Source organism: Bidens hawaiensis, unplaced genomic scaffold (assembly GCF_021521415.1).
Source record: "Bidens hawaiensis isolate Kalapana, Puna unplaced genomic scaffold, B.hawaiensis_p1.1 tig00001721_1, whole genome shotgun sequence".
Lineage (NCBI taxonomy): Eukaryota > Viridiplantae > Streptophyta > Magnoliopsida > Asterales > Asteraceae > Bidens > Bidens hawaiensis.
Genome location: NW_027491098.1, coordinates 1850487 through 1873560, shown reverse-complemented (window position 1 = coordinate 1873560; position 23074 = coordinate 1850487). Strand labels below are relative to the sequence as shown.

The 23074-nt window shown below is 35.8% G+C and overlaps 2 protein-coding genes across 4 annotated transcripts; one reads left to right on the top strand and one right to left on the bottom strand.

Moving 5' to 3' along the window:
• The first annotated feature begins 1525 nt into the window (after positions 1–1525).
• Positions 1526–13767, top strand: LOC143595946 (uncharacterized). 3 transcript variants are annotated; one of them, XM_077074838.1, is made up of 18 exons: positions 1526–1660; positions 1735–1954; positions 2949–3067; positions 3559–3604; positions 3835–3907; positions 3996–4053; positions 4144–4239; positions 4311–4428; positions 4503–4769; positions 4875–4976; positions 7421–7778; positions 7864–7977; positions 8049–8671; positions 8739–8935; positions 9011–9230; positions 9331–9450; positions 9762–10538; positions 10623–13767. In XM_077074838.1, the coding sequence occupies exons 2-18, from the start codon at positions 1853–1855 to the stop codon at positions 13662–13664; spliced, it is 6432 nt and encodes a 2143-aa protein (XP_076930953.1). In that variant the 5' UTR covers positions 1526–1660; positions 1735–1852; the 3' UTR covers positions 13665–13767. The 3 variants fall into 3 exon arrangements, with proteins under 3 accessions (XP_076930953.1, XP_076930966.1, XP_076930958.1); XM_077074851.1 differs by having other exon boundaries at positions 1532–1660; positions 1753–1954; XM_077074843.1 differs by lacking the exon at positions 1526–1660 and having other exon boundaries at positions 1678–1954.
• Positions 13768–14266: 499 nt separating this feature from the next.
• LOC143595938 (amino acid transporter AVT6A-like) lies at positions 14267–17677 on the bottom strand. The gene is made up of 6 exons (XM_077074832.1): positions 17497–17677; positions 16571–17014; positions 16325–16477; positions 16045–16248; positions 14723–15188; positions 14267–14633 (listed from the first exon to the last, which is right to left on the bottom strand). The coding sequence occupies exons 2-6, from the start codon at positions 16998–17000 to the stop codon at positions 14495–14497; spliced, it is 1392 nt and encodes a 463-aa protein (XP_076930947.1). The 5' UTR covers positions 17001–17014; positions 17497–17677; the 3' UTR covers positions 14267–14494.
• Between the last annotated feature and the right edge of the window lie 5397 nt (positions 17678–23074).

The following is a 23074-nucleotide window of genomic DNA, read 5'->3' as shown; positions in this document are numbered from 1 at the left end:
AAGAGGGTAACTAAAAATGTTGTATATGAAGAAATTTCTAGAGATTAATGAAAATTACCCTTTAATTTTCTTTTCTTTTTTATTATTTTATGAAAATTTTATTTTATTCAACATTGTTATACATATTCATATTCATTCATCTAACACCAAATTAGTATAAGTATTTCATATTATGTTGTTCTTTTGTTAATATAGTTTATCCGACCCGTGTATACACGGGTATTTAAACTAGTTTAATACTAAGCGAACAGACTTGAACAAAGCTTCATTTAGTTCGATTCGTGCCCTAACAAGGAAAAAATATAAATAATTAGATTTTTAGTTACCATTTATTGAAATATATGTTCTTTCTAGATTGATCTTGTAATCAACTCAGCCATCATCTCTCAAAACAGGAGAACGAAAACAATAATGCATTACAATTCTTATTCTCACAAGTGAATAACTAAGTCCCACTAATAATAAGTTATTTTGCAGGGAAAATAAATAGGTCGGGTCCTAATAAGTGATGCTCTATCAAGGAGAGGGCTCGACATCCCTACAAACCTATTTATAAATTGTGACGAACATCCATGATTGGTAGTCCACCTCTTCGTTGCCTGCAAATTTGCGAGGAATATTCGAAGACAGGTTCACGCCTGGTGCAAATTGGCCTCCACTCCATCACGTAGTTCACTAGTGGAGATATTGCAATTTGGAAGTCGTTAACCAAATATAATTTTCTATCGATAAAAAGAAGATAAAAGGAAATCTTTTTATCAACATGTTGCCATTTATGGCGATGAAGGAAATGTAACGTATTCAATAACAAATCACCATCGACACACAAATTTGAGAGGAAATCAAAGCGAACATGCTTGTATTTTTGGAAGAACAATGCGAAATCCGAAACAACCATCTTTTCTTTAGTTAAGATGATGTAATTTTAGTTTTGTAAACTTCCCACTGGATTATGTTTGGAAATTGGTTTTTATTGGACCCAACTATTGTTTTTTTGTCATTGCCGATCCAACTAGCGAATTGGTCATTGATGGTCCCAACTTTTAATGTATTTGTTCATAACGGTCCGCAGCTAACCAAATCCTAACGCTGTTAGTTTCAGGTCGCCGAAAAAACGTTTTTGACCAGAAAAGTCAATATTTTTGCCGGCAAACACCACCTCATTTTACCATTTGAGTATTAGGTATCAGCATATAAATATTCTAACCAGATATGTAAATAATAACCATTTGAGCCTAGGTAACATTAACAAGAGAATACATTAAGTCCATTTATGTATAACCATATAGCAAATAGCAAACATGGCTGTCCTATAAGTATAACTTATTGAAATCAAATTTGCGAAAAAGGAACAAACTACCAAACAAAATATTACAGTAATAAAATAATGGAATAAAACAAAATGAATATAATTAATTAGAAACATGTGACAAAAAGCAATAATTACAGATAGGATATATTAGTTGGAACGCAATGCAAAAGGTAACATATATAAAGGGCATTTTCGGTAATGTCAAGAGTAAACGCATTTGACAAACAAATAAGATGGTTGCTGTCGTCGACAATGGTGTACACAATTTGCATTCAATTTTGATGTAAAATCATGAAGAAGAAGAAGAAGAATTAGATATATTCCGTAGCGTTAGGGCTTTGTATTAAGGTACTTGAGATTTATACAAAATTATTAGGCGTTTTATTAATTCTGTTACAGTATAATAACTTAATTGATGTTAGTTACTGAGTGATTTGCAGGATCATGAATTTGGTTATTAAGTTAAAAAACTGGTGAGTTGGAGGTAATTGAAGAATAAGAAGAAGGTGAAATTGAGTTGTAATTTTGGGGGTTTATGTGATGATGGTGAAGGCTGGGAGTGCGGCCAAACTGATTGTGGATGCGCCGCTGCAACGCTTTCTTCCGCTTGCCAGGCGTCGAATCGAAACGGCACAGGCGCAGGTATGATGTCGTGCTTGAAGCGTGCAGTGTTGTAGAAATCGTTAGGCGCTGGTTGGGCGGTGGAGTAGGGACTAACAAATAATCTGATTGGAATTTATATATAATTTGTATATATTTTTCAATTTTGACCAAATAGCGGTTAATCGGGCCTAGGCGGGATTTTTACAAATGACAACCATGATGCTTGTAGAGTTGTTAGCAATTTGATTAGGAGGATGCTTGATATTTGAGAAACTTTAAACTTTTGAGGTTATATTGAGATGAATTTTGGTCTGGTTAGGTTTCGGTTCAGTTGTGGTGCTTCGATTGTTTTAGTATGCAGATTCAAAGGAAGCCTTGAAATAGTTAATGTTATGCAATTTGCACACAACTCCGTTGAGTGTTATCGGGGGCTTTTTGTTTGGTAGTGGTGATTATTCAAGTGATTACTAATTTATTAGTTTGACTCGGTTCTTGTTTAGTTAAATTACAATAAAGTTTCATGACGTGCAAAAATCTGTCGTTTAGTTAACATTTGTAGACAACACTCTGAAATCGGAATGGATATTGACGCTGATGCGAAAATAAGGAAATTATCTCTTAACATAGAGGCCTTGATTTGTAGCCTTTTACTCAAGTGCAATCATATTGGTTATGTGGATTAGTTGATTAGTTAGGAGAACGCTCTTTTAATGTGTTACACGTGCTTGATTTACGCGTTTTCTATGTAATTCAATGGAGTGGTTGGAGATCCAAAGAAATTAGAAATAATATTTCTGCATGTGGAATTTTCATAATTGTAGTTTAGTGATCATATATTGTTACCATAGGTATCTCTCAAAGATGGTGTGTTCTGGATACTGGCATTGTATGCTATTCCTTATTTCCTTTTACAGCTTTATAAAGAGATGCTTTTTATTTTGTTCCTTGTATGCTTCTTTACTATCAAATTGGTTTATATGCATGATTGTCTCATTAATTATTATTTTTTCTTATCAAATGTGGGGAATTACAGGATGGGCAATACCTTAGGCCATCAGACCCTGCCTATGAGCAAGTATTGGATTCCTTAGCTATGGTAGCACGACACACGCCTGTACCTCTACTTGAAGCACTTCTTCGGTGGAGAGAAACGTAGGTCCCTGAATTCTATTTTTAGTGTGCACACGTGTCTTTGACAAGTGTTTTTCCATTTATAGATGTTTGTGGTTCGTGCTAAGATTTAATAGTAGACTACTTTGCTTGAGTGAATAAGAAAAGTGAAGTAATAGAAATATGGAAAGTTGTATAAATGATTATAATTTATAAATACACGTGTGTTACTTTAGACTGTCCCGTGATTGGAAAGTTTAACATAAAAAAATCACAATGAGTGAGAATTTGGATTCATATCGGAGTTATTTCTCTCACATGTGAGAGCGAGTTAAAAATAAGTTTGTTTAATTTTCTATCCCTTCATGACTAGTTGTATGAGGGGATTTATTTTCTATGGTTTGACCGTGTTGGTAAAACAGCTGTTGTTAAGTTTCATGATTTTCTAAAGATAAGTCAGATACATTAATAATAATATGCTTCATTAGCTCATTTGTTTGGTATTTGACATGTTATATCTTCTCTCTCTGCAGTGAATCCCCAAAAGGTGCAAATGATGCATCTACATTCCAAAGAAAGGTTTGTATGCCTTGACCATCATGGTTATTTACTTTGTTTAAGTACACAGTATTAAAAAGCAACAACATTTTTGTTATCTTTACCATTTTGTTTTTTTGTTAACTAAAAAATAGTAGTTGGGCTTAAATGAGTTCGACTAAATATGAGAAAAACATGAACACAAGAATGCTCCTTTCGGACTGAATACATCCGTTTATATTATCATGAATGGTTGCATTTTAATATTCCAGCTTGCTGTGGAGTGCATTTTTTGCTCAGCATGTATTCGCTTTGTAGAGTGTTGTCCACAAGGGGGACTTACAGGTTCAACATCTTTATAACTAACGTAACTTTATTTCTGTAAGTTAAGTTATGGTATCTTGAGATAAAATATTTTCTACAATCACTGCAGAAAAACTCTGGATTGGACTTGAAAACTTTGTGTTTGACTGGCTGATAAATGCCGACAGGTAACACCAGATTAACTCTATAGCCTTCATCCTTTTACAATATCTAATTGCATTGTGACAGGTGAATAACTGAAAAGTTTCTCATTGCAGGGTTGTTAGTCAGGTTGAATATCCTTCACTGGTTGATCTGCGTGGTCTCCTTCTAGATCTAGTTGCACAACTTCTTGGCGCTCTATCGCGTATCAGGTAAAGATATACATAGTTTTAAATTAACATAATTCCTAACTTACACATTTGCATTATCTATCCCTTATCAGGTTTAGTTCTGTAACTGAGCGTTTTTTTGCGGAACTCAATACTCGTCGGATTGACACTAGTGGCGCTCGAAGTGAAACACTCAGTATTATTAATGGAATGCGCTATCTAAAACTTGGGGTACAAGTTTTTTAATTAATATTAATGAGAGAATATATATTGTATAGTAACATACTTTGAATACTTTTTGGCAGGTGAAAACAGAGGGTGGTTTAAACGCGTCGGCTTCTTTTGTGGCAAAAGCCAATCCTCTTAATCGTGCTCCTCATAAACGGAAGAGTGAACTTCACCATGCTCTTTGCAATATGCTGTCAAACATATTAGCACCACTTGCAGATGATAGTAAAGGTAACTGGCCACCTCCTGGTGTGGACCCCGCACTTACTCTATGGTATGAAGCTGTTGCACGGATACGAGCGCAACTTGTGCATTGGACTGATAAACAAAACAAACATATAGCTGTAAGCTGTTCACTTCATCTTTTGTAACACTCTTATATTCATTTATTGTTGTTATTATTATTCTTATTATTATTATTTATAACTATGCTTCTTTGTTTGTGTTAGATTGCTTATCCTTTGGTGACTTTGCTTCTTTGTCTTGGTGATCCTGTTGTTTTTCTAAATAACTTTGGTTCTCATAAGGAGCAACTGTACAAGCATCTTAGGGTAACATTCTTTTTAAGAACCTTTTTGGTCATTTTTTCCTTTTATTTCTTTAAAATACATGGATTATTCAAAATTTCAAACTCTCCTAACATCTTATTATGTAAGGCCCCGTTACCGGTAGCCCTACTTTTGTGTTGGATTTACTCATAAACGCAGTTCTAAATATCAGAGTTAATTAAAACATTCGCGGAATATAAAAGCTTTCATAAAACATTTCATAACAAAACACATCTTGTCTTAAAACATCCTCTTGTCTTTCAAAATAACCGAAACATTAAACTTAAACGTCTTGAGTCTTCCGATGCCAGCCTCTTATTCAGTGCCACGTGTCTCCTCAAGCGAGCTGCCTCATCCTACTCACCTGCGTGCATACTAAAAGTCAGCTACGCTGAGTGAGTTCTAGTTAATCATACATTATACAATACACACCAACTTATATTCTTTCATTCATACTTTCATACTTTCTTTTGTATTAACTTGCTTTCATATCTTACGTTATAAAGAGCATTACGCCCTACATTCCTCGAGTATTATTAGGGCTCGGTACCCTCCTTCCTCGAGTATTATTAGGGCTCGGTACCCTCTTTCCTCGAATATTAGTAGGGTTTGGTTCCCTAGTTCTCGAATATTAGTAGGGTTCGATTCCCTCTTCGTTACCATACAACCATACATCATACCTCGAGTATTATTAGGGCCCGGTACCCTCTTCGTAACCATATAACCATCCTTTCCTTCTTTTATTAACTTTATCACGTTCATTCACATAAGCATACGTATCATACTTACCTTATACATAGAGTTACAACCTGACAGTACGTGCAATATCCGAAGATCGTTCACGTACCATCAAGCAATCATTCATACATCTCACATTATTCACATAAGGCATACACTTATCTCTTAGGATAAGCGTATTAACAAACATATTGAGTATGCACACAGCCCCGAAAACATAACACATAAATGGGGCTAGAAACTCACCTGAATCCTGTTACGCTCTCCGTTAATCGTTATTCCCTTCTTGAGCTGTGCACGGCTAACTGTATAATATTTACATGTATCAATTAACTACTACTACTCATGTTGTATTTCTATCTTTATATAACCCACAACGAACGGGGGTCCGGGGGCAGCGCCCCTGGCAGCGGGGTTCTAGGGGCGGCAGCCCCTAGCAGAGTCCAAGGGGCAGAGCCCCTGGCTGGGGTCGAGCTGCCAGGTCAGCTTGAAAAAATTTTATTTCCATTAACTGTCTTAACACATTTTTCATTAGGTTTTTAATTTATTTTCTAATTTGCTAACTCCAGCGAACTTATCATTAAGCGAACTTAACAATAAGCGAACTTAACATTAAGCGAACTTACTGTAAGCGAACTTAGTGTTAAGCGAACTTAACATTAAGCGAACTTAACAATAAGCGAACTTAACATTAAGCGAACTTACTGTAAGCGAACTTAACATTAAGCGAACTTAACACCAGGCGAAGTTAACTTGGCGAAGTTACACCTTAAGCGAACTTATGCCAGGCGAAGTTGTCAAGGGCGAACTTATGCCAGGCGAAGTTAACTTGGCGAAGTTACACCTTAAGCGAACTTATGCCAGGCGAAGTTGTCCAGTTAGGCGAACTTGCTTGCAAGCGAACTTGCTTGCAGGCGAAGTTCGCTTGTAGGCGAAGTTGTGCAGCAGCCCCGCTATTCATCCTTAATCCCTAAAATCATCATCGTTTTAACGTGAAACTCTTGGATACGATATTTAACCAACTCGCGATCAATCCTATGGTCGTTTTTGGATATGGTTTGACCCGAAAACACGTAAAGTTTGGACCTTTAAGTTCAAAAACGTTCAATACTAGTGTTAAGGGTTCATTAACCGAGCCGTTTCCATTTTCGGGTTCATTACACTCGTATTTATCATCAAGTTTACAACTTTATGTTTCGTTTATACCCGATACACTCTCGTTCTAAGTTTCAATGCTAAACGTTTATAAAAACGTAAACTTTAAGATCAAAACGTACCTTTTTGTGTTTGTTTGGCTTAGTCACGGACCATAGATCTTGTGTTTATCTTGCGAAATGAAGGATCTATCAAGAATCTCGTTTACTTGGCCTTGGATCTCACTCTCGCTCTCGGCCGTATATAGGTGTAAGTGTATGTGTGTGTTTTTGAGTGTGTAGAGATTAAGATGGAATGAAATGAGGTTTAGGGTTTTATGGTGGTTTAGGGGATATTTATATCCCTTAAAGCCCATGGACCTAAGGCCCATTCTCATTTAACCCATCTTAATTAATCTAAGTCCATGATCCGTTCTTTACTCGATATTAATTTAATTAATAACGCGAAATCACTAAACGTAACTTTCTTTATTTAACATTATAATATTTAGGATGTTACATATTATCTGATTATCACAACTTAGAAACACCACCTAATTTAGTCTTATTTTACAGGACAAGAACAATCGGTTCATGGCTTTAGACTGTCTTCACCGAGTTTTAAGATTTTATTTGAGTGTTCATGGAAACTCCCAACCACCAAATCGTGTATGGGATCACCTAGACAGCGTGACAGCTCAGCTTCTCACAATTCTCAAAAAAGGGATGCTTACACAGGATGTACAACATGATAAAGTTGTTGAGTTCTGTGTTACTATTGCCAAACATAACCTTGATTTTTCTATGAATCATGTGATTCTAGAATTGCTGAAACAAGATAGTCCTAGTGAAGGAAAAGTTATCGGTCTCCGTGCTTTACTCGCCATCGCAATGTCTCCCACAAGCCAACATGTCGGCTTAGAAATCCTTCATGGTACATATTCACTTATTCAACCCATCCAAACTCGTATCTGTTTTGACCTTTTTCATGATCTTGTTATTGACTTTTTTCTTACCAGCACATGACATAGGGCATTATGTTCCAAAAGTTAGAGCTGCAATTGAGTCTATTTTGAGATCATGCAATCGAGCTTATAGTCAAGCTCTTCTTACTTCTTCAAAAACAACTATAGGTAACTGTTTTATAACATAACCACAATTCTTCTTGGTTCATGTCTAAGTTCTAACAACATATCTTATTCAGATGCTGTTACCAAGGAAAAATCACAAGGATATCTATTCCGTTCAGTTCTAAAGTGCATACCTGACCTCATCGAAGAAGTTGGTAGAACCGACAAAATAACTGAGATAATCCCACAACATGGAATCAGCATCGATCCGGGTGTTCGTGAAGAAGCAGTACAAGTATTAAATCGGATCGTTAGATACCTTCCCCACCGTAGATTTGCAGTTATGCGAGGTATGGCTAATTTCATCTTACGGTTACCGGACGAATTCCCGCTTCTTATCCAAACCTCGCTCGGCCGCCTTTTGGAACTCCTGTGGTTTTGGAGAGCTTGTCTATCTGATGACAACATTGAAAACGATTTTTCGGACGTAAAAAACGCGCAGAAAAAACTAGGATTTAAAAGATCTTCATTTCATCAAGGTGAACCGATAGAGTATCGTGCTTCAGAGATTGATTCTGTTGGTCTTATCTTTCTTACCTCTGCTGATAGTCAAATCAGACACACGGCTTTGGAGTTACTTCGCTGCGTGCGGGCCCTACGGAACGATATACACAACTTATATCTGTATGAAAGATCAGATCTCATAAAAGACGAAGCTGAACCAATATTTATAATTGATGTTTTAGAAGAAAACGGGGTGCGTTTGACCTTGTTCACTGCATTGTCTAATATTTTGTTAAGTCTGACATTTAATATTAAAACAGGATGATATAGTTCAAAGCTGTTATTGGGATACTGGGCGACCTTTTGATCTTAGAAGAGAATCTGATGTTGTACCTCAAGATGCAACACTGCAGTCTATACTTTTTGAAAGCCCTGATAAGAACAGACGGGCCCGATGTCTTAGTGAGCTTGTTAAATATAGTGCAGTGTTGTGCCCACAGTCGGTTCAGGATGCAAAGTAATTATTAACCTTTTGCTTTCTTTCTGAAGTTAAAGTGGTCAAAATTCAAATCTGTGTTTTTGTGACTGTTAGGGCGGAGGTAATTATGCGACTTCAACAGATCACACCTATTGAGTTGGGTGGGAAAGCTCATCAGTTTCAGGAAGCAGACAGTAAACTAGATCAGTGGTTGATGTACGCTATGTTTGCTTGTTCGTGTCCACCTGGCAGGGAAGGAGCCAGTGCAGCAACAACACGAGATCTATTCCATCTTATCTTCCCTTCATTAAAATCTGGTTCTGATGCACGTGTTGTGAGTCACCAACTTTATATAAAAACAGAAGCATTTTTAGTTTTTTTTCACACATTAGTTAAGCTAACTCTCATTATCTTTTATTGTTCTTGAATTTCAGCATGCAGCAACTATGGCTCTTGGGCACTCACACTTGGAAGTGTGTGAGAAAATGTTCAGCGAGCTTGCAGCTTTTATGGAGGATATTTCTATGGAAACAGACGGAAAACCAAAATGGAAGGTATGATTAATGTTTGCAATGAAAGCCACCTTTATATAAATAAGCAGCTCTCTTGACATGATGGGCTGGGTAACGGTTCAAAATGGTTTTGGTTAAAATGGGTAATTTATGTGTCCAAACAGGCCGGGTTAAGTTGAGTTAACCGACAAGCCCTTTCTTTGTCTATTTTTAATGAAAATACATATAATTACAAAAGCAGTAATATTGCATTAATAATCTATACCTTTAATAAAACGATTTAGGAGGTTGTATGGCATAAAAATTGACTCACAATTCTCATAACTATATAAATCCTATATGTGTTGATGCAGAGTCAAAAGCCTCGCCGTGAAGAACTCCGAATTCGAATTGCAAATATATATAGAACCGTTGCTGAGAATATTTGGCCGGGCATGCTAAGCCGTAAGCCCGTTTTCCGTCTTCACTATTTAAAGTATATTGAGGAAACCACAAGAATAATTTCAACTTCACCTCTTGAAAGTTTTCAAGAAATGCAACCTCTTCGTTATTCACTCGCATGTGTACTAAGATCACTAGCCCCCGAGTTTGTAGAGTCAAAATCAGAGAAATTCGACCCTAAAACCCGAAAACGGTTGTTTGACCTTCTTCTCTCGTGGTGTGATGAATCTGGTAGCACATTGAGTCAAGACAGTTCGAGCGATTACCGACGTGAACTCGAGCGTTACAAGTCCAGTCAGCACTCCCGGTCAAAAGATTCCATTGACAAAATTTCATTTGATAAAGAAGTAACTGAACAAGTTGAGGCGATTCAGTGGGCTTCCATGAGTGCTATGGCTTCATTGTTATACGGGTCATGTTTTGATGACAGTGCAAGAAAAATGAGCGGGCGGGTTATTTCATGGATCGATAGCCTCTTCATTGAGCCCACACCACGGGCCCCTTTTGGTTATTCACCCGTTGACCCAAGAACCCCGTCTTATACTAATAAATACACAGGAGAAGGTGGTCGAGGGGGCGCACCACGTGATCGGAACCGAGGCGGTCACCTTCGTGTCTCCCTTGCCAAAATGGCTTTGAAAAACCTTCTTCTTACTAATTTAGACTTGTTCCCTGCTTGCATTGACCAGGTCAACCATCTTCTTCCATACTCGTAAACTTTTACTTGTGGTTATCAGACTCTTAACTAATATTAAATATTTTTTGTGTTACAGTGTTACCAAATTAATGCTGCAATAGCAGATGGTTACTTCAGTGTATTGGCTGAAGTTTACATGCGTCAAGAAATACCTAAATGTGAAATACAAAGACTTTTAAGTCTAATCCTCTACAAAGTGGTGGACCCGTCTAGACAGATTCGTGATGATGCTTTACAGATGCTGGAAACATTATCCATCCGGGAATGGGCTGAAGATAAAGTCGAGGGGTCGGGCAGTTATCAGGCAGCAGTTGTTGGGAACCTACCTGACTCTTACCAACAATTCCAGTACAAATTGTCTTGCAAGCTTGCAAAAGATCATCCAGAGTTAAGCCAGCTTCTTTGTGAAGAAATCATGTTGAGACAACTCGATGCAGTTGATATAATCGCTCAACATCAGGTATTAACGTGTATGGCTCCGTGGATTGAGAATCTTAATTTCTGGAAACTTAAAGATTCTGGTTGGAGTGACCGGTTGTTGAAGAGTCTTTATTATGTAACGTCAAAGCATGGTAATCAGTTTCCTGATGAGATCGAGAAGCTTTGGAGTACTATTGCGAGTAAGGCCCGTAATATACGCCCGGTTTTGGATTTTTTGATCACTAAAGGGATTGAAGACTGTGATTCAAGTGCTTCTGCTGAAATAAGTGGCGCGTTTGCTACGTATTTTTCAGTTGCTAAGCGGGTTAGTTTGTACCTAGCTCGCATATGTCCTCAAGGGACCATTGACCACTTGGTTTACCAAATGGCTCAACGTATGCTTGAAGATAGCTTGGAGCCAGTTAGACCCATGGCTAACAAGGGTGACGTTAATGGGAACTATGTGTTGGAGTTTTCTCAAAGTTCATCAGTGGCCCAGGTTGCAGCGGTTTTAGACACCCAGCCTCATATGTCACCGTTACTGGTTCGTGGGTCGCTTGACGGTCCGTTACGAAATACGAGCGGAAGCTTAAGCTGGAGAACTGCAGGTGTAGGTGGGCGGAGTGCTTCTGGTCTGTTAACTCCAATGGCTCCCGAGATGAACGTGGTCCCTGTGACCGCTGGGCGGTCGGGTCAACTCATTCCTGCATTAGTCAACATGTCTGGACCTTTGATGGGGGTTCGAAGCTCGACCGGAAGTATGAGAAGTCGACACATGTCTCGAGACATTGGTGATTATCTTATTGACACCCCGAATTCTGAAATAGATGGTTTGCATCCGGCTGGTGGGACCCATGGTATTAATGCTAAAGAACTTCACTCAGCTTTACAAGGGCATCAGCAGCATTCGTTAACCCATGCTGACGTCGCGTTAATATTATTAGCGGAAATTGCATACGAGAATGACGAGGATTTCATTGAGCATTTACCGTTACTTTTTCATGTCACCTTTGTCTCGATGGATAGCTCGGAAGACATTGTGTTGGAACATTGCCAGCATTTGCTTGTTAATTTGTTGTTTTCTCTTGCGGGGCGTCATTTGGAGCTCTACGATGTTGAAAATAGTGACGGTGAGAATAAGCAACAAGTTGTAAGTTTAATAAAGTATGTCCAGTCGAAACGCGGGACTATGATGTGGGAAAACGAGGACCCAACACTTGTCAAAATCGAGCTTCCGAGTGCAGCGCTATTATCTGCACTCGTGCAAAGTATGGTGGATGCTATCTTCTTTCAAGGTGACCTCAGAGAGACGTGGGGAGCCGAAGCACTCAAGTGGGCCATGGAGTGCACATCGCGCCACCTGTCATGTCGGTCCCACCAGATTTACCGTGCGTTACGACCATGTGTCACTAATGATGCGTGTGTGTCGCTTCTGAGATGCCTCCATAGATGCTTAGCGAATCCCGTGCCTTCAGTTCTAGGGTTTGTTATGGAAATACTTTTGACATTACAAGTAATGGTGGAGAATATGGAGCCCAAGAAGGTTATTCTCTACCCGCAGCTTTTCTGGGGTTGTGTAGCCATGATGCACACGGATTTTGTTCACGTTTATTGCCAGGTACTCGAGCTGTTTGCTCGAGTCATCGACCGCTTATCGTTTCGTGATCGAACCACCGAAAACGTCCTCCTCTCAAGCATGCCACGAGACGAGTTCGATCATACCGACTTCCAAAAATCACAAACTGCGGGTCCCACTACATCATCGAGTGGCAGTGTCCCAGCTTTTGAAGGGGTGCAGCCACTTGTACTGAAAGGACTTATGTCAACCGTGAGCCATGGTGTGTCAATTGAGGTCCTCTCACGGATCACGGTTCACTCGTGTGACTCGATATTCGGGGACCCAGAAACACGACTCTTAATGCACATCACTGGCTTGCTCCCATGGCTCTGTTTACAGCTCAACCAAGAAGCAATGGCCGGGCCCGCTTCACCCTTGTTACACCAATACCAGAAAGCATGTGGTGTGTCAACAAACTTAGCGATCTGGTGTCGTGCAAAGTCGTTAGATGAATTAGCGACGGTTTTCATGGCGTATTCACAAGGGGAGATTAAATCAATCGACAATCTACTTGCTTGCATGTCACCGTTATTATGCAACGAGTGGCTACCGAAGCACTCGGCTTTAGCATTTGGGCATCTGTTAAAGCTTCTAGAGCGCGGGCCTGTTGAGTATCAACGGGTTATTCTGTTAATAATGAAAGCCTTGCTTCAACATACTCCAATGGACGCTGCACAAAGCCCGCATATGTACGCAATCGTTTCCCAGTTAGTTGAAAGCACTTTATGTTGGGAGGCACTCAGTGTACTAGAAGCTCTTCTACAAAGTTGCAGTTCGATGACCGGGACCCACAATCATGATCAGTCATCGTACGAGAACGGGCTCAGTGGGAATGAAGATAAGGTGTTGTTCCCTCAATCGTCTTTCAGGGCTCGTAGTGGACCATTGCAACAGGCCATGGGTTTAGGGTCTATGATGGCTGCACAACCTAGCCTGTCTGAGACGGGTGTTTCGCCTAGAGAGTTGGCTTTGCAGAACACGCGGTTGATTCTGGGACGGGTGCTTGATAAATGTGCACTTGGAAGAAGAAGGGATTATAAGAGATTTGTGCCTTTTGTGACCACCTCTGGTAATCCTTAAATGATAGTTTGTTTATGTTAGCTGTGTGTATGTATGTAAATTGGTGAATGGCTTTTTGGGTTGATGTTGTATTGTTGTATATAATTGGACTTGAGATACTTATTTATAACTTATAAGCCTGTAACATGCCCTTTTTGTTCAAGTTAATAAGTACAATATTTAGAATCTCATCTTCGTTTTCTTTCATTTCATTATGATAAAGTGTTCGGATTTGACAGTTACTAGGTTAAACCGTGAGCCAAACAGTTATTAACGATTTTTAACCTTTGTAAACTGAAGCCAAACTATTACTATTGGGTTTTTTTAGTAGAACGAATAGATGAAACACGATCAAAATAATTAAGTGAATGTTTTAAACGTTAAAATTTAAGACTGACTCCATGTATTTTTATTAAGCAAAACATTTATAAACAATTAAAGAACCAACTAAAATATAAAAAAGTTACATGACATAAACCCCACGGTTGGTTGGTCTTTTTTTTTTTTTTTTTTTTTTCTGATTTTAAGTATTAACCGTATACCAAACGGTGGGTATAGTTTGAAAATTCCTAAACCGATGTACTGAAATAGTTTGAAAGGAAAAACTACTAATTGTCTAATACTCTAATTATGTAAATGGCTATTTTTTATATATATATTCTTAAAAGTAAATGTTCACAATACGAAACCGTTTTCTAAGTGCATTCGAATGAACACACGATACAAATACAAATACAAATCAAACAAGATGACAACAATCGAAAACACCAATCACACCTCTATACAACTTAGCCCAGAGAAAGCAACCCGAGTTGCATTTCATCCCTCCATCAAAGCTTCAAACAAAACCATCACTCGGTGGTCGGCCCATTCTTCTTAAACAAAGCCAATGCGTCACTATAAACCGCCACCACGTTCGAGAAAACCGCAAGAACAATCATGAAAACACACAAGATCTTATCCTTCTTACTCGCTATCCCATATCGATCCCTAATATTTATATTTAAACCAATAATATCATCATATCAATATTATGATATTGAATGAAAATAAAATATAACAAAGATAATGCAACTTACCCAAGAGTGATGGCAGATGGAAAAATAAACCCGATACAAACCGCAGCAGTCGCTCCGGTAAACTGAAAAGCATCCCAGATGCTCGGAATGAAATTAGCACCCAAAAAGATGACGCCAATGAGCCCGATGGTAATGGATGCAAACCGCAAATTGTCTGACACTAATGGGCCTTTGTAAGGGAAAAGCAGCCCGTCCAAATTGAGTCTTAACGGGAAGAACACGATGGGGAAAACGAGCATCAAATGGAGTGCGTAACTAACACGAACAGCATCGTTTAGCAACGAGCTGTACGGGATTCCAAGATTTCTGTCAAAGTTTGCAAGTACATCGTCCATTGTCCCGTCACCGAATAACAAAAACCCGAAAAGGCTTGTCATTACATAAACAGATGAACAGAGGATAAGTGATGTTCTCACAACCGCTTTTATTTGAGTACTGTCTTCAAGCTCGTTATCGATCGAGTGAACTGCAAGATTTTAAGCTCAACATTTAATCTCACAAATTATTATAAACTGGGTTCAGTCTAAACAAGTTATTGTCAATTTTCAGTCAAATGCAACCACAATTAGCTAGACGGGTCATGTTCAGGTCGACTTATGGGTTAACTCGTATAATATTCTTGAAAAATGTGTTCTAATGTCATATATCTTAAAACTCATTTGATATTTCACTTATGCCAAAATTTAAAAGATAAAACAAGAAATGTGCATTTCAAACGTAATTACTTTATATACATATTTGTATAGTCATTATAAATTTGTAATCTTAAAAGAGTATTAATATGCAAAAAAATAAAATCAACATTTTAATGTCAAAAACTATTAGTTACTTAAATATAAAAGATAACACAAGAAGTGTGCATTCAAACGTAACTATTTTATATACATATTTATATATTCATCGTACATTTGTGAGCTTAAAGAGTATTAAATGTGAAAAAATAAAATCAGCATTTAAATGTAGCGAATTATTAACTTAAAAGCTGGGTTCAGTCTAAACGGGTTCAGGCCAATTTTGGGTCGAACCACAACCACATTTAGCTAAATGGGTCAGGTTCACGAGTTGACCCATCTATTTTTCTTAAAGAATGTGTTGTATGCCATACAACTTGAAGGTATTTTATGCCAAAATTTAAAAGTAATTATTTTTTATGTGTAGTATTATTAACGTAAATTGTAATCTTGAAGAGGATTAATATGCAAAAAAGATAAAATCAAACCAAAATTCAGGTTAAACAGGACATGTTTGTGTCAACCAACGAAATCATGTCAAATTTTTCGGGTTCGACCAGCAAACATGACCCGTTTAGCACGTTTACATACCATTATAGTGACAAATGTAAGCAGTCACAAGAACCGGGACAACCGTGAATAGATTAAACGCGGATGTAAAATCCACGATATCAGGAAACAATTTAGGCATAGCAATACTTCCAGTTACCAATTTAAAGACCGTAATTCCCGCAGTAATCACCAGAAAAACGACCGCAAGTGCTACAGATAACGCAGACGTATAACTCAACGAATCTGCACAAAACACAACTCAGTTTTCAACATATATTTCACAAACAAAACATATCACTTAACCCAAAAAAACACTAACCGATCCGCTTTAAGCTCGCCAACGGAGCAAACACCCCGAGTGTAGTTACAAGAAGCACGAAGAACCGACTGTTCCACCAGTGCACACCGAACCATCCTTGTAACACACCGGCATGATGAACATCGTCAGATGTTGTTCCAGACAAAACATCACCTTAAAAACATAATACGAATCAAAATTAAAACCATAGAGATCTTGTATGATTAAAAGTTTAAAATTTTATAAAGAAATAAAACAGGATCATACCGATAATAATCATGTAGACAACAAGCACACCAATGTTATTAACCATCACACAAACTTGTAACAATATTCTACCGATGCTTCCAAACGCATCATTCATCGCACCGCCATAAGAAACCGACTTCCCTGCTCGACTAAACCGGATCAACAGATCGATCGAGGCATTCGTCAAGAAAGCCAAAAAGATGATCAAAGCAATTCCGGGTATGAGTCCCAACACTTTCATAGTTGCAGGTAAAGCCATAATCCCGGCACCGACGATTGTTGTAGACAGATTAAACACTGCACCGGTAAACGAAGCCCCATCGAATTCTTCGAAACCCGCTTCTTCAGATTTCTTGGTGGGTAATAACGGCGATTTCTCGTCAACCATTGGTTGCTTGTTCTTTCTTGATCGCTTTTCTTTCACGGGTTTACCGTTCCCAATCGTCATTTTTACTCAAAACACTAGACAGATTAACAAGCTTTAAGATCAATTAATAGCCGAATTACTTGAATTACAAAAAACCCAATTCAAAATCGTAACAACTGAAGTTTAAAAGCTAAAACTGAATCGTCAATTTCAATCAAAACCCTAGAATTGGATACGAAATTAACAAGCTTTATGATCAATTAATGACGGAATAAGTTGAATTACAAAAATCCCAATTCAAAATCGTAACAATTGAAGTTAAAATGCTACAATTGAATCGTCGTGTTCACTCAAAACCCTAAATTGAACCCAAATTAACAATCTTTATGAACAATTAATGGCTGAATTACTTGAATTACAAAAACCCCTAAATCAAAATCGTAACTATTGAAGTTAAAATGTTAAAACTGAACCCAAATTAACAATCTTTATGAACAATTAACGGCTGAATAATAAAAACCCCAAATTCAAAATTGTATTGAAGTCAAAATCGTACCAATTGAAGTCAAAATCGTACCTGGAAGGCTTGAACCGTCTGAATTCAACGACGAAGAGTCAACAATTTGAATTGGGTGTGAAATTTTGAAACCCAGAAATGGGATTGAATCAAAGTTGGATTAGAGCAGTCAATTGAGATTATTATTATTATTATTTGTGAAGAATATTATCAAGTGGGGTTTATATAAAGACGAAGAAAGTACAGTGATACACGCAAGATTTTACTGAAGTGAAATGGGATTAAAGTGAAATTAAGTTGGAATTACAGCACTAGTACAGTGTGGCAAGGCAATCATGAATTTGGTTGATCGGGTCACAATCGATGGGTTTTGTCGTGACTGAGGATGATGACGACGAAGATTCCATAAATACCCAATTTCATGTGACCCGCAAATAATTATATATAATACACTCTCACCCAACGTGTACAAATACAAATACAAATACAAATACAAATACTACTGCAATTAATATTATTAATCAATGTTTTCCTTCATTTTGGAGAAAAGAATATTTGGCTTGTGTTAATGTCTTAGATGTAGTATATTTCAAGACATTCATTACTTAATTTAACTTGGCTGTTTAGGATACAAGTTTGGATTTATTAAAGGTTTTAAATTTAATGTGTGTAATAATTAGTTTTTGTTTTTTAATTTTTTGAACGACGAACTTAGAACCAACACAAAAATATCTTTTAAGAACACACGCATTCCCTAATTCAAATATTCAAATGTTTGTAGATGACTTAAAAATATTTTAAATTGATTTACACGTGCCTCTATGGCCAATGGACAAAAGAGTTGTAGAAGTTGTAGGTTAAATATGGCAAATATGCATGAGATAACACCCGGTTTTCTTGTGTGGAACTTGGTCTATAGGTAGATAAAGGAGGGATGGTTCTAATATGCGAGTGTTTAATGGTCGAAAAGAAACCACTAAAACTTAAAAACCATTATTAAAAATATTAACAACCACTTATTAGTCACGAGTCTACATGAAGTTCTTTTTATACGATTAATTTTTGTAATTAACTTAACAACGCATTTTACTCACAAGAGAATACACTACATGTGAACATATAGTGTGTTCACCAGTAAATATGTTAATTTGATGCGATGACATTTTCATAATGAACATAAAAATATGCTGTATTAACTAGATATAACATATTTAAGAGAACCGTTAAAACTAAATCATAAACTACTATAATTCAGGGTCGTCTCTGTTATTTCAAGTGCCCAAGACGAGTACTAAAAAATGACCCTTGTATAAAAAAATTTCCCAAAAGACCGACCATAATTGTTATATTTAATTACTAGAGGCTCAAACTTTATTAGATTGTTTAATGTGTTATATACTTGTTCAGATTGTTTCGAGCCCTTATTGGTTTCTTTTCAGCCATTTTTAGCCAAATTCACCATTTAAGACTATATATATAACTTTTTTTTAAAATATATCGGGCTTTTATTATGACCATGTCTGTATAAAGTCTAAGACGGCCCTGCTAAAATTGAGAGTTAATTTTAGTTTGATGAGAAATTATAATTCCAAGCTAATAAAACATGGGTCTGTATTCAATAATCTGAAAACTATATTAAAGTACTAAACAAATTATTTTATTGTCGTGTAAAACATGAAGTGTGAAAGTCCAAAATTTAATTTAGAATATGAGGTTTTAAAATACATCTTTAGATTATCAAAAAAATATTATATTGCAACATGTGAAGCGTTAATAAAAACTTAAATAAATTACAAATTAGTCCATTGATTAATATGACTTGTATCTAGTATACCACTTAGTTGATCAACTTTTCATCTCTTTTTTTTATACTGTTACTTAGACCATATACGCGCTTAATCATATGACATAAAATTTTTACTCATCTATAAAAAATCTCATGTTCTCTTTAACCATAAATATTCTTAGAGATCCTTAAATTTATATATTATCACTGGTGTTTAAATTTATTTTTATAATTGATAAAACTGTTTTTTAAACTAATCTTTTTTTTTAATTTCGTATTATTATTAATAATATATATCTATATCTATACTATATATAATACATCAAACAAGGGCAAATTAAGACACTCATTATTAAGTAATTTACAACACTTAAAGCATGAGGTACATGTGTTAGTAAGGGTAAACTTGTCTTTTAAACACAATCCATTCAATTTACAAGTTTGGTCCCTCATGTTTAACCATATTATGTTTTTAATTTAAGTTGTAAACTAACTTCCCACCCATGATTTTTAAACGACTATAGCCTTTTCAAACGTTAATATTTTTATAAAAAAATTACACCATAAAAACGAGCATTTTATTATCTTTAATTTGGATATGATATTGTTATAATTTTTTTCATTTTAAATAAATTAATATGTTACGTAGGGGTGTTCAGTGTCGATTTTGATGGTTTTTAAGTTAAACTTGTGAGTTCAACCGTTAATACTGATTTTTTGTCGTCCAAAACCAAACTCAACCATTGAAAGTTGAAACCGAATCGTTGCTAACAGCCTGGTTCCAGTTTGGTTTCACAGTTTAAACTTTAATAATAAATTTAGTTTAAAATAATTATTAATTTAAATGTACCATCAATTTTAACTAAACATCAACATAATATGATAGTTGAGAGGATCATAAATAAAAAATGATAATTTTAGCCACATAAATGGTAGATATTAATGGAAGATCTAAAACGTGAATTAATAACAACAAAGATCACAAAATGAATCATACTGCAATTATGTTAATTTGAAGTTGTATAGCCAAGTTATTTGTAATAAAAAGATTATGTTCAATTAAATTTTAACTATATCTAATATATATTACAAAACATATCTAATAATTAATAATAAAAAACATTAAAACGTATTCAACATTTACAGTCTGGTCTGGTTTCATAAAGTTGATTGCCAGTATAAACCGCGAACCAACGATTCACTACGTTTTGAAAGTTTTGAAACCGACCAACAAACCGAAAGTAAAAAAAGAAAAAGAAAAAAAGAAGTCAAAATAATGACCGGTTTAAACGATTTCAATGTTACGTGATTAACAGGTTCAAACACCCGCTGCATCGTGCAAGCACCCGTCTAATTATAATATATTTGAATGTTGCAAAATTTAGAGAAATTTGAAAATTTGAAGAAAAGAAATTTTACACGCTACATTAACTTTAATAAAGTTACAATATAATCATCACATAAACCAAAACTTACAAACAACGAGAATTACCTAAATCAAAACTATAAAGAACAATCATTATATAAACTAATTTCAGATTACACTTTTGGTTGTTCTAATTATTTTCTTTAAATAAATTAGCAATCGGCCTTAAAAATAATTATATATACTCACACACAAAACTAATTAGCCACTGTAAAGATTACTAAGCACGAGAAGAGGTGTGCTGAAAATCAACATGCCTTTTGCTTTTGATACATTTGGGTCTCTCGCTCCTGATGCTGCTACGTTTTTAAAAAGAGTTCAGCGGGTCGTGCACAATAACTCAATGACGCCGAAGAACGATAACTATGTTTTCAGTAGGATCGGTTTTGCCATTCAAAAATGGGTGGCGGCGCAGCTTGTTGCCCGCTTACCTGCCTCTCTGTTGTAACTGAATCCGTTTGGTAATTTGACAGCTTAAAGGTTTATCATTATTCGATGGGATTGTAAAGAATAAAAAGCTTAAAGAGCCCACTCTGGAATCACCATCTGATGTCCCGTTGGAATTGGTCTTATTTTATTTATCAAGCAACATTTTGTACAAAACGTAATATTTGTTTCAAAGCATTTTAATACTTTTAATTATATTTGGTGTTTGGTGACAAAAATGAGTATAGAGGTTCAAGTGGATTTTAACTAATTCACTCTACGTCTTCTTTACGATTCCCAAATCGATAGTTGCTTGACTAATGTTTCTCTTGAAGAGAGGTGATTACCGTTACACCAAGCACTTCTAGTTCAAAGATGGTGATCATCTCGTACAAACGTTTCATTGATTCAAGGTAGTGATCGCCTTCTTTGTCTCACTAATCTCAACAGGTAGTGATTAACCTTCTCACAAGTCACCAAACAAGTATGGTGAACCACTCACAAACTAATCACTAATACAATTATAGTGATAAGTGATAACTTCACAGCAATACAAGTATGAATAAATTGATTTAGTTGTCGTATAACTCTTGTATTTTTTTTTCTTAATCTCGATATCTCTTCTTTATTCATTGTATAAATATAAAGGAACTGATTATAGAGATGTATGTTAGATATGCATTTGGAAGTGTTTAGAGAACAAAAAAAGGGTGAAGAAAATGGTTCACAAAAGCCTAAATTTGTAGACACAACTACAAAACACACGGGTTAAATTCCGGTGAACCCACAGTGGACGCCATGGTTGGTTCATCGATACAAGTTGGAATTTGTGTTTTATTTTGTCCACCTTTGCAAACCTATTTCTAACTATTTATACTATATATAATGCATCACTTATAAACAAATCAAGACACTTTAAATTCACAACACTCAAAAGCATTAGGTACAACATTAACTAAGCAAAAATTTCACTATTACATTAAATTTCACATGCATTTCAAATTTCTTCAAAACAATTACAATTTTCATCCCTTAAAGTTACAACATTGGTACTTAATCTTTAATTATATATTATTTTATTTTCACTTTTAATCCAACTACCTCCATGATTTTTGAACTGTCATAACTTTTCATACACTATTATTTTTTTTAAATAAATGACATTATAAAAATGAGCATTTTATTATATTTTATTTGAGCATGATATTGCTATAGTTTTCGAAGTAAAAAAACAATTTATGCAAAAGTGTGCGGTTTGATTTTAATGGTTTTAAATTAAATCATGAGCCAACTTTACACGTTTTTTTGTCCTCGAAAACCGAAACTAACTGTTTAAAATTAAAACCCAACTAAGCCAAACCATTACCAACGATTAGATTCCGATATAGTTTGTACTTTAATAAAAAAAATTGAGTTTAAAAGTTAAAATAAAAATTATTAGTCTGCATATACCTTCACTTCAAACTAAACATCGACTAACACATTATTAAGAGAATCATACTATAAACAAAGATAATTTTGGTCACATAAATAATAAACCTTATTAGAGTAAATAGAAGACGAAATCATAACAAGAACAAAGATTAAAAACAACATATTGGAAACTGGGCTAAATTAAAGTTGTAATAGAGGAATTTGTCTTTATTAAATTAAACTTTGTTTAACTATATTTTAACTATGTCTAATATATATTATAAAACATATCTAATACTAAATAAGTAAATAATTAACATTTCAATATGTACGGCCAGCTCCGGTTTCAACCGGGAAACGAAACTTGTGAATGGTCTCACGGTTTCAAACAGAATAATGAACACTCATAATTTCTTACATGATTATCAAAGTATATATTTCCCGCTGTATTGCGTTGTCACTCTTCTAGTATGAAATTATGGATAATCTTTTGAGATTTCTAAAAACATATTTGACCCTTTTCCATGACCATGTCGTTTTCACCATTTTGGACAGATTGTATTTTGGAAAGTTTAGTTGGTCCATTC